We start from the raw sequence: 12,815 nt of genomic DNA on the forward strand, positions 1-12,815 counted from the left end.
AATAACTTTATACAGAGAAGTTTCTTGGGTAGTAAATCAAAAGTCATATTTGCGTGAATCAAATTTCATCAGTAATATTTTTAAAACTTTTATTATTTTATTTCTTTAAATATCATCTACAATTAAATGAGGACTTTTTCTTTTAAAAAAATGCATTTTAATTAAGTATTATATTTTAAAATTATATTAAGGCCTCTACATCGTTTGAGATATAGCTATCAAAATAGACTACCCGGACCTAAATGTGCCGGTCCTAGCGGGCCTTGGACTTTTTAAGGCTGAGCCAAAAAGACTCTATGTAATATGAACTCGAAATTTACTACCTGAGCTCGGTCCTAGATAGGTTTTGGACTATCCGGTCTTAGATGGACCATTTTATTTAAAAAATTAAAATAAAAACTCCATAATATGTATTATAAATAAAATTAAAAATCATGTTATTTTAAACATAATCATTTTTAAGTACTATATTATCTCTTATAAGTACTATAATGTGTTTCTAAATATAATATATGTCTAAATTGTATAAAATAATACTTGAATATTTATTTTAAGAGAAAAACTAATGGAATACGATGAAAAAATATTGATTATATTAATGTATAATATTTAAAAGAGAAAAATTAAATAGAATAGAGATAAAATTTAGTGAAGTGAAGAAAATTAATATGCTATTTTGGAGTAAGATAATATAAATATTAATATTTTTTTAAAAATTTATGATTATGGGGTCTAATGGGCTACTCACGGCTCATATGGACTAGCCCTAATGGGTAGCAGGCTTTTCAGGATTAAAAATGCTCTGAAAAATATGAGCTTTAATTTTAAGGTCCAAACCCTAAGATTTTTCGGATATAGCGGGCCGGCCCATATGGGTTAGTCCATTTTGACAGTTCTAGACAATAGTGAGTTTCGTATGCGCATATGTACACACCTACAACAAAATATAGAATATCTGTTACACCATGGTTAAGAAGAAAATTCTATTTGAACCTGAGGTGTAGTGTATACTTAGAAAGTCATCAAGGTTGGGTTGAACAGAAGAGGAAACAAAAAGTCATTATTTTAACTCAGATAAGTACTTCTACCATATGTAAAAGTTGGAATGTCTTCTAGCAACGGTTTATAATGAAACAAATTTAATACATAGATTTGTGCTATCAATGCAGATAAATCAATTCTTCATATCTGCACTCTCGAATTGCAATTTCCAAGAGTTGACTAGAGTTTGAGTGCACATCACAACACTGTCTTCTTGGACTCTGCAACTGAATTCAAATGTATGATTTTATAAATCAGCATTATTAATTACCAAATTAAAAACATTATGTTACTACATAGAATTAAGTTCCATAAACATATTACCTGTTTGGCGTCAAGGTCTAACTTTTTTGTGACTACTTTAATCACCTCCAGATTCTTCAATGATGTATTATTGTTGGAACAATCTCGAAAAGATTTCGTATAGTTGCTAACAATACCACCATATTTACCCGAAGATATATTGTCTAGATAGAAAATCATAGGTCTTTCGCAAGGATCCGGATGAACTTTGGTTGTACTAAATGTATATACTCCGGCAAAAGGCCAGTTTTCCCTCCATGGTTTGAATGTTTCTCGAACTCTCAGAATATTCGGTAAAAGTTCATTGTTTTGGAATACTTGAACAGCGTAGCCCCATGATACTGAAATTGTCCGCGAAAATTGTTTATCGTAACAAACTGTTTGTTGTAGGATCCTCTGTGAATCAACATTTGCAGCTTCAAATAAATGTTGCAGTGAATTTGAAACTGTCATTTGAGGAAAGATTGGTTCAACGAGTTCGGGATGATGTAACGATAACAAGAGACTTAATGGATGCGCAGCCAGTAATCCAAAGATATTTCCGCTTAAATCAACCTATATAATCCAATTTCATAAGAAGTGATTATTATTACTACAGGAATGAAATAGTAAACAAATATTCAGTAAATAAAAAAGTGATTACTACCTGATGAAAACCAGGTTCATATGTTAATCCAACACCAAGTTCAGCTATGCAAGAGAACACCCTAGCATCACTTCCATAAAGATGAGAATATCTCTCAATACAAGAATCAAAAACTTTAGATAAAACATTTGCTAAAGAAGCACTTATAGCAAAACCACCTCCACCAAAAGCCATTCCAAAACCAAAAACATAAGACCCTTCGTAATTCTCGGAGTAAGCACCAACGTAGTACCAAAGCCTATGATCATATTTAGAAAGAGTCTTAGCAAGATTCTCAGGAAAGAAAATTGTGTCATCATCACCAAACACATACCACCTAACATTAGAATTATTATTCAACCCAACAATCTCTTTCACAACACGCGCCACGCGAATTGCTGATCTTAAACCACCTTTAAAAGTGTAATGAAACTTCGAAGTGTCCTCAGAGACACAAAGAGGAGGAACAGAATCATCAGTATGATTTCCTTCCGGTGGAAGATTATCCACAAAAACACAACCTTTCATTTTTTTCCTCCACCATAGTTTGACATATTTTTTCCTGTTAGCCCATGAATTTCCGGTTGAAGCGATTCCGAAGACAAGATGGTTAACATCAGTTGGATCAGAATCAGTAGTTTGTTGTAAAGAACTACCAATGTCCAGTTCTGGTATCTTTGATGGGGTAAAGAATAGTATGGAAATCAATATAAAGAGTGAAATTGCACAGAATGAAATTAATATGGTTAAAGGTTGGATTTGGAGTAACGATTTCATGGTTAACAAGACTGAATTATAAATAAATAATCAAGTATATATATATATATAGTGTCAACCATCTACATCGGTAGATGCTAGCATAGGTGTCTTTAAATTCTTGCTGCTGTTCACTGCCCATAAATTCTTTTCACCAATTTGCCATGCCGACTTCTAGGTGGACCTACATCGTATGGTATAGCACAAGGATACACCTCTTTTTCAACCAAAATTTCATCCTGTTGGAAAAGCAGAGAAAAAAACAAATATCTAGTGGAATCACGTCCACAAAATAAATAAAATAAAGAAATCAATAATACACTTACAAATATAGTATGTCGAACAAAAATATTTTATTACTTATTTTGTAAATTATTTTTCATGGACAAAATACAAAACCTTAATCAATTACAATTTCTACGAAGAAAAAATTGCAAAATCTTATGTGGGACTGAAAAATTGCATACTCATTTAACTATAATTTTTGCACTGAAAAAATTATAACCTCTCTCGATTATAATTTTTGTACGGATAATTGACAAATTTTTTCAATTATAGTTTTTGAAAAAAAAAATCATAAATCATCTTATGAAGTCAAATTTTATCACACCTAGGAGGTTAGAGATGATATGATGAAAAAAACTCAAACTAAATCATTATAATTATAATAATATTGTACATCTTTTCTCACTATCCGATATGAAACTTTGATGAATACACGCTTTGACATAATATATCTTATTCATCCAAAGTCTCACATTTCGTCATTTGTTATTTAAAAGTAAGAGATCATTCTCACAACTAATCACTTAGCACCCTTTAACTTTTGTTTCGACTCTCTTAAGCTCTGCAAATCCTCCATTAATTTAGACATTTGTTTTTCTTTCTTCCTCCCCTTGATCGGAACTAGAATCTTTATTTTTCTTTCTTCCTCCCTTGATCGGAAACAAATTTTTATATCAGTTGTTGAGAAAGTAGAAAAGAAAAGAAATATCTACGTACATGGAAGCACACCCATAAAAAAAATCAAAATCAATAATAATACAATTCACCAATTGATTCTAGTTCGACACTTCATACTTACAACGACAATATCTCAACAAAAATATTTTATTACTAAACTTGTAATTTTTTTACATGGACAAAATTATAAACTCATTCATCTGTGGTAAAAGGTGGAGCATGATGATGTGTTCGAATCTTCATATATGTTTGTTGTTCTACTGCTGCATTTTTTATATTTTATTAAAAGACGTACAACAACGATTGTTTAATACAACCGTTGTTGTATGTAACACATTATCCACTTTACTTCTACGGTTCAAAATTCCAACCATGGTAAAAAGTCACTCAGGGTCATAGGTTCGAATCCTAGCACCTACAATTTTGTTTTTTTATTTATTTTTAAGTAACTTTTTCCAACGGTTGGAACTTCCAACTGTGGCGAAAAGTCACTCAGGGTCATAGGGAAATATAAGTGTGTTTATTGAGTTTATTCACCGTCCTTAAACAAACCTTTGTCATCCATTTAGTGAGTATCAACTAGGGATGTCAACTTGCTTCCGTTAGCGGGGATCCCCGTGGAGATTCTCCGTTTGGGGCCCCAAGCACGGGGAATTTCCCCCCATGGGGATGGGGAACAAAGTCTCCCCGAAGGCACTTCGGGAACGAGGGTGGCGTAAATATCCCCCGCCCCGTGGAGTCCCCTCCCCGCCTATAATAGCATAATATCATTAATTTATATATAATTTTAAATTATTATATAAGTTTATTTGTCATTTCATATAATTTATTTTATACACAAATTAAAAACATATATGTATTGTTAGTAAAATAGTGAAAACTAAATGATTATTTCAATTTTTTTAGTTTAAAATTTTGGTGGTCATGACACTCAATATTATAGATTAAATATTATTAAAACAATATATTTATCATAAAGGAGTAATTTCTAAATTTTTTGTGGTTATATTTTGATGCTTTTACTATTAATTTAGTTTAAAATAATAAATAAAAAAGTCATGTTTATGGATCTCTGCATGAACCTTGGGGATCCGCAGGGACGGGGATGGGGGACGAAATCCCCCCGTAGCGGGATCAGAAGCGGGGTAGGGGAATATATTTGAGGGCGGGGATTGTGATGGGAATGTATCCCCCGCCCCACCCCGCCCCATTGACATCCCTAGTATCAACGCTCAATACACTATCATTAGTGATCCGTGTGGCAACCGGCTTAAAAATTTTTATAAAACAGAGCCGTCACCTTTTATTTAAAGGAAAAAAAGGGTAAAACTTTAAAATTAAAGAAAAATTGAGATTTTGGGTAAGTAGGTTAATTAGGTGTTAGGCCAAAAACCGTGTATAGCAAAAATAAAATAAGATAGGGCCATTGTCAGATCGACACAACAATGGCCAAAAGACATGTATAGCAAAAATAAGATAGGGTCATTGTCAGATTGAGACAACAATGACCAAAGGCCAAAAAGGAATTTAAATCGAAATGTAGCAACAATAAAATATGAGGGAAAATGATGGTCTCGTGTATCATCATTGGCCAAAAAAAGCAATTTTTTAAAGGGGCCTTATGTTAAATCAATGGCCAAAACAATGATTTTAAAACAAAAGGGGCCTTATGTTAAATCATTGGCCAAAACAATGATTTTAAATCAAAAGAGGCCTCAGATATCGTCATTGGCCAAAAAGGTTTTTGAAAGCGAAAAGGGCCTCATAACAATCACTGGCCAAAAGTTTTTAAAAGAAGGTTTTAAAAAAGAGAGGTCTCATATGAAGTCATCGACCAAAAGTTTGAGTTTGAGTTGAGGGATTTAAGTTTGAAAAAGGGAAAGGGTTTGTCAGCCGTTGTCAGTTAATCGACAACGGCAGGTTAGGGTTGTTCAAGACAACCCTAAGACAAACCCTCAGAGGGAGAAGAGAAGCGTAAATGAAAAAAATGTAGATAAAAGCGTGGATAAAAAATGCGTGTATGTGAATTTTGTGTGTGAAAGTGAAAAAATGTCCTTTTAAGGGTTGCCAAGACCCCTTTTTATAGAGGTGGAAATTAGGTTAAAAATCCATAAAAAGAAATAACCATATCCAAAAGCCCAAAATTTGTCATTAGTAAAAATAGGAGAAAAAAATGTGAAAATGCCACTTATGGGATTCAAACCCGTGACTTCTTACTTGCAAGCCTTATTCCTTACCAATTGTGATATGTTATTTATTTGGAAGAAAAAAAAAACAATTGAAAGGATATGAAAAGCGAGCACATATTTGTCATTTTTAAAAAATATATAAATAATTTACAAGTAAATCATTATATTTTTAAACAAATAATTACAAAAATCCAAAATATTGTAAATAAACCAAGGAAGTTTATAAAATCCAAGTTTAAAAATAATTTTGAATTTTGAAATTGGGCCTCATATTTTATGAATAATAAGTCCAATTAAATAGACACTTTAACTTAATGCATACCCTCATTTTATCAATAAAATCTAATGACCTCACATCTTATGGATGCTAAGCCTATTTTATAATTTTGATCACACTTATATACATATATATTTTAATACATACGTATTTTAAATGACGGTGCCAATAAGAATGGACAAGTCTTAGTGGGTCAAATTTGGGGTGTGACAATATGCGTGAGACCTAAACTTTTGACGAACTTCCAATTAGACAAATTTCATCTTCTACCTGCAAAAGTCATATTTCATTTACGACGCTCTATTTCTCCAGTAAACCAAGCTCGAAAATATCATTTCTTCCATAAACAAAATTTGAAAACATAATTTCTTTCATTAACAAATTTGAGAACTCCATTATCTCTTCTCCCACTTGAATGAGAAATGGAAAGTATGGATTCAAGTTAGAAATGTTAGTTGTTGTTCTTATTGTTCTTTTTTTGTTATTGTTGTTGTTGTTCTTATTTTTCTTGTTGTTATTATTGTTGTTCTTGTTGTTGTTTTTGTTATTGTTGTTGTTATTGTTGTTGTTGTTGTTGTTATTGTTCTTGCGGTTGTTATCGATGTTCTTGTTGTTGTTCTACTACTACGTTTTTATTTTATTAAAAGACATATAACAACTGTTGTTTAATACAATTGTGGTTGTATGTAGCGCACTATCCAGTTTACTATCAGAGGCAATAGAACATGATTTTAAATCATCTACTTACAACCACACCCTACCTAACAATGGTTGTTCAAACATTATTATAGGTCTTTCGCAACTGTTGTTATATGTGTTTTTCATAGTAGTATACTCTTTTTTCAGAAACCAATTGTCTACTCCTAATTAGGTTCTTCAAAAAATTCTTCGTGCTCTGTAATTTTGAATTGATTTATATCATTAGCCCCTCTAGAGGATTCTATTCCGGATTGTCTCTTTTGTCCAATAAATTTTTTTTAGAGTTATCTGCATAGAGTCAAAAAAATAAATATTTTTTCTAGTGCGATTAGTTCAATGATAAATAATGTAGATTTCCAATTTTTTGCATAATGTTCTGATCTCATGTTCTGGCTAGGTGAGGCTCTTAGCTCGCCTAGCGTGGAATTTTCTTTTTAAACCATAATTGTTGTTAGTTTCTGACAAAATAGTGGTACATGATTACACGCATGTGGTGTTTTTGATGTTACCTTAAGATTCATCAACATGCTTGGGGGGTTTCATCATTAGTGGCACATGATCACATTTTGTTTGCCATTTGCAAGTCTCCTTCATATAGCATTTCCTGTAGATACCTAACTCTATCTACCACGGACAAGGGCATAATATTGAAACTTGAACTTAAATTAATAATGCATTGCCAATTTTCAAATTTCCTATAGAAACAGGTAATACTGCTACTCTACGGTCAACTTCCTTCCTCGGTAGGTCCTTCAATTTTTTTGGGTAGGATTTATCATGACATCCTTCTTCTTCTGACTCTTCTGATCTTTACTGCTTGGCTTTAACAACTAATTTAATATCTCTCACAATAACATTGTATTTTTCCTTGGGATTATTCTTGGTGTTTGCATTAAATGTGTTGCTTAGGATATTTGAGAGCTGCTTGGCTAACTGACACACCTATACTTTAAGATTTTTAATGGAGGCTTTGATATTCTTCTTGTTGGAGATAAATACCCACTTAAATTGATTAAGTGTATCTTCCAACTTTGTTACTCTATCAGATAGTGGAGGTGCTTGTAAGTAATTCTAAAAATGTTGTTTATTGGATGTGCTAACTTCGAATCTCCATCCTTGATTGAAATTATTGTTTCGTGGAAAGATGTTATTTTGATATTGCGCAGGCTTTTTTTTTCCTAAATAATTTATTTCCCCTTCAGTAGAGAAAGATCCGGTTGGATGTTCCTTAATACAGAGTTCAAAGAATACAATATGCCTATGTTGAGGTACTTCATGAATCTACTTCAGCTGTTGTTTGCAGCTTCGTCAATTGTTTCGCTAGTTCATCCATCATTTGAGTTAACAACTTGTTTTGGGCAAGAGTGATATCATTTGTATTCATTTCTATGATACCATTTTTCCTTTGAGTGGGGTTCCTATTGTGTTTTCCTTGATGATTACTGAGTGCCATAAGCTCAATGATTATAGTTGCATCTTCAACGCTTTTGGACATTAGAGAACCTCAAGCAATAACATCTAGTAACAACTTAGGTTGTTGTTGAAATCCTTTTGTGAAAATGCATATTTGCGTAAGTTCATCCAAATTGTGGTTTGGGCATATTACTAGCATGGACTTGGGTCTTTCCAATGCTTCATAGAGAGTTGCTGTTACGTTTGGGGAAAAGACTGCGATAGTAGTCTTTACTTCTATGAATTTCTTATGAGGAAAAATGTGTTTAGAAACTCTTCCTCTAATAAGTTCCAATTTGTCAAAATCGATGTTGGTTGGTCTAGATACCATTCGTTTGATTTTTCAATCATTGAGTTTGGAAACAATCGTAGGAATATTGCCTCTTCCTCATATGCTTGTGTTTCTAGTGTACCATCAATCTCGTAGAAATTTGTGAGGTGTGTATACGAGTCTTCATTATCTAAACATGAAAAATGGTTACCATACAAAATTTGTAGCAATCCCGTTTTCATTTCACTTTGTTGAAAATTCCTTTGGGTTCTAGTCAAATGAGGTAGACATTTTAGACTATGTTGACATGATGTGCTAGCATTGTTGTTTCTGTTGTTGTAAACTTCAAATATTATTATTTTTTTGTTTGACATAAGACTCTTCTAGATCTAGCCTCTGGATTTTTTTAATTTCTTGTTTTCACTAAGTTTTCTCCATGCAGTTCTTTCGATTTCAGAATCAAATAAGAGTTGTTCAGTAGGAACCTTACCTTGCATAAACTAGCAAAAACATATCTACTTCTAAAAGTTAGTAGGCTAGTGACTATTAAAAAAAATATAGAATATACAATTATATATATATATATATATATATATATATATATATATATATATATATATGTGTGTGTGTGTGTGTGTGTGTGTGTACTTAAAATAACAAATATTGCATTTATCTTTAAGACTTAGCACCAATCCCTGACTTTCGGTCTCCACGTCGTGAGATCAGAGTATTACCCAAAAGAATAATATGTGTTACTATTAACGAACACAGAGCATTAAATCTTAGCAGTCACTATGGAGTGAGACTCCACACCAATCCTGCTACAATGTGTGTGGATATTGAGCATATACCTATGTCTAGGCTTAGTAATCAATAGGTGATTATCTTGGATCTAGTAATGAAAAACACTTTTCGATGTTGAGTAACACCATAAAAAAAGGTTTTATGTTGCAAAGGTAAAATAAGCATTAAGATTAAAGAGTCACCAATAGATTTACATAGAATGCCATGATCAATTTAGTAAATGAATATGATGACAACATCAAACCTCAACAATATAAATTTTAGCCACATGGTTAGCGTAACAACTGTTTTTCCAGAGACGTCGACTTCAGAAATGCGATATGTCTTGTCACCTAAGAAGCGCTTCTGCCTTCAGACTTCCTTTCTTATTTTCCTGTTGTAGATTAGATTGAACCTACTCCAATCATGTACTCTTATGATCCATTGAAACTGCCCTTGCATTGAAATTTCAACTTCTATTTATAGGAAAATTCTAAGCCTTGCACAGGGTGCATCGTTCTCTCTCCCAACACGCTTACACCGGTCTGACACCCTGACTAGCTTGTTATCTTCTTCAGCAAGCAATACTTGCATGTCTTCAATGTGTTCATGGACGCCTTTGCCCACCCTACATATCCCATCTCGACCACCGCACTGACACTTACTTCACCATGAAGTATGTAACACCTTAGGCCGAAGAGAGTGAGGAACACGTAACTCCTAAGGTTGAAGAGGGCAGAGAGTGGTTGATAAATTCACATCAGAATGAGAGGGATCTTGAGGCTGTGCTGGGATGGGACTGGATGGTTGAATGAAGGCTTATAAGGATTGATTGATACTACCTATACCAACAAGATGCAACTTTCTTTCGGTGGTCTAATAAATAAGAACCCCGTAGTTAAGGAGGCTTGACTTGAAGTAGTATTTACATGGGTGACCTTCTAGGAAGTTTCTCATAAAGCATGTGAGTGAGGACAAAATATGCTAAAAAGACACATGTTGGTTTGTGGAGTCAGTCGGTAATTCAGAAAGCATTCTAGGGCATTACAAATGATATCAGAGTCAGTCAATAATTCGGAAAGCATTTTGGGGCATTACAAATGATATTAGAGTCAGACCTCTCCTAGTACAATGGGGTTTGGATACAAACCAAGCACTACGCCAAATTTAAGTTTTAGAAGCGCAGCTACGAAAGAGCTTTTGCCCAAAAGCGCTCTGGTAGGTTTGGCTAAAAACAAAATTAAAAATCACGCTAGAAAAGTGCTCTTATAGGTGGGGGTAATGAAAGCGCTTTTTAAAAGCGCTCTTATAGGGGGTGGGTATGAAAGCGCTTTCTAAAAGCGCTCTTATAGGGGGTGGGTATGAAAGCGCTTTGTAAAAGCGCTCTTATAGGGGGTGGGTATGAAAGGGCTTTTGAAAGCGCTCTTATAGGGGGTGGGTACAAAAGCGCTTTTAGTAATAAAGCGCTGGTAAAAAGGGGCATATGAAAGCGCTTCTGAAAAGCGCTCTGGTAGCCCTTTTTAAAATTTTCATAAAATTAAAACACGCTATTTCATTCAGAAACACAAAACATCCGTACTCGTCTTCTTCTTCCTCTCGCTCACGCACACTCTCTGCTTCCTCGCTCTCACTCCCTCCGCCGTGGTCTCAGCCACTCCTCCGTCCCTCCGTCGTCGTCTCACTCTCACTCTCAAACCAACTAGCCGCCGCTGCCGCCGCCGCCGCTGCTACGCCGTTCTGTGGGATTTTAGGGTTTTCTTGGTCAAAATCAACATCTTCTTGCTGCTTCTGTTCAGGTAAAGTCTTCCCACTATGTTGCTCACTATTTGCTTTCCGATACACACTACCTATGAGTTTCTTTCATCGATTCTAAATTGTATAACTGTAATCAATGTTTCTGGGTTGGTCTTCCATATGAATTGCAGTGTTATAATTATAAGTTTCTGAATTTAGTCTTCCAAGTAGTTTTTTGTTCTAAATTCTAAGGCTGACACTGATATGTTGTATAATTGTATGAATATTTTTCTTCATTTCATAACTTCTACTAATTGTATGGATAATTTTGTTCTAACTTCTAAGGCTGACACTGATATTACACTGATATGTTGTGTAATATTAACTCTTGTTTTCGCAAAATAGTAGTTTTGTAAAATTAAATTTGAATAGAAGCTTAAACCATCATTAGTCCATCATCTAAAGATTCAAATCGTAAATCTATTAATCTAGAATGAGAAGATGGTAATGTAAAAGAGAACACTCTTAAAGGAGTGTTCTTAAAGCATTATTTTAACGTAGTATCTAAATGAAAAGCTAGTAATGTCAACTGTTGAAGATATAATATTTAATGAAGATTTTAGATGAAAGGAGTGTTGTTTAATTGTCAATCATAATTAGTATGAAGCTATAGTTATAGAGTCATAAGAGAGAGGCCAAACTAAGAATTTACATAAGTGTTACGAATTTGAGAATTCCGACAAGTCACGAATTAGAAAAGAAATTATGTCTTATAATTATGGCAAGGTGGGGTACATAAAAATAAATTACATGTTCCTCAAAAGTCACTATGCTTCTATTGCTTGCTTCTTCTTCTTCTGGATACAGGCTCAACTCTCTATCACTCACATAAGTTAATTCTTCCGATTTCTCTAAATAACACGATATCACGATAGAGGACGGTTATTGTATTTTGAAAGTTAAAGAAGATGTTTGTGTTATTTAGCTAAATCTAAAGGGAGTTGAGTGTATTTTCCTCTTTATTTTGTTAGACATTAATGCTGCCCCGTTATGAAAATACATGCTAAATTGTTGTTTTCTCATGATATATAATTGCTCCACCTTGATTTCTCCATTTGTATGACTCGACTATGATTTATGGTCGTTTTCACGACGTTGTTTTGACATGCGTAGTTGCTGCCCTGGTTTCTAAGTAGTTGTTAAACTTTGATTTACCTTGCGGTACTATGTATCTAGAATTGCTATAACATCTGGGTGATGATTATTTTTCAGGGGATATTAAAGATTTTCTAAAAGAATATCACTAGAGACATCAAATTAGCTTACGGTGTGTGGTTCCAGAAGTTTCTGAATTTCTCTAAAGGTAATTAGTTATTCTTTTGCTAATATAAAAATGTATGTCAAAATAATATTAATCTATTCTTAATCATTGTAGTTTGTGCTACAGTTTGCATATAGTTCCTTCACTTTTATGATATTTGTATTTAACTGCATCGTGTGTGTGTGTTTAATTTTACAGTTACTTTGAAGTCTCTGGTTTCTATTTGTACAACGCCGATTCAAACCTACCCATCTCCCACATAAAGTCTAACTCAGGTTACTATCCCTTTCTTCTTGCTTATAGTTTGTTATTTTCTGCTTATAGTTTATTGTTTATGGTTCTATTTAATATCAATTTAGTGTCTCTCAACCAGTTTTTTGGTTTGTGGACTTATATTACCT

The 12,815-nt window shown here is 33.5% G+C and overlaps 2 protein-coding genes across 5 annotated transcripts in view; one reads left to right on the forward strand and one right to left on the reverse strand.

Annotated features, from left to right (window-relative positions):
• Positions 1-12,815, forward strand: part of LOC131653704 (uncharacterized) — a 29,386-nt gene that overhangs the window by 11,550 nt on the left and 5,021 nt on the right. For 3 of the 4 annotated variants that reach the window (XM_058923970.1, XM_058923969.1, XM_058923967.1), the window contains exons 2-3: positions 12,366-12,456; positions 12,613-12,689. The gene's annotated coding sequence lies outside the window, so the exon portion shown is untranslated. Of the gene's footprint in view, positions 1-10,803; positions 11,156-12,365; positions 12,457-12,612; positions 12,690-12,815 lie in introns of those variants that run through there. The other variant, XM_058923968.1, reaches the window with a different exon arrangement.
• LOC131653707 (uncharacterized) lies at positions 557-2,971 on the reverse strand. Its single transcript, XM_058923971.1, has 3 exons — positions 1,991-2,971; positions 1,366-1,899; positions 557-1,268 (listed from the first exon to the last, which is right to left on the reverse strand). Exons 1-3 carry the CDS (start codon positions 2,744-2,746, stop codon positions 1,161-1,163), a joined length of 1,398 nt encoding a protein of 465 aa, XP_058779954.1. The 5' UTR covers positions 2,747-2,971; the 3' UTR covers positions 557-1,160.

This window comes from Vicia villosa, linkage group LG2, assembly GCF_029867415.1.
Source record: "Vicia villosa cultivar HV-30 ecotype Madison, WI linkage group LG2, Vvil1.0, whole genome shotgun sequence".
Classification (NCBI taxonomy): domain Eukaryota; kingdom Viridiplantae; phylum Streptophyta; class Magnoliopsida; order Fabales; family Fabaceae; genus Vicia; species Vicia villosa.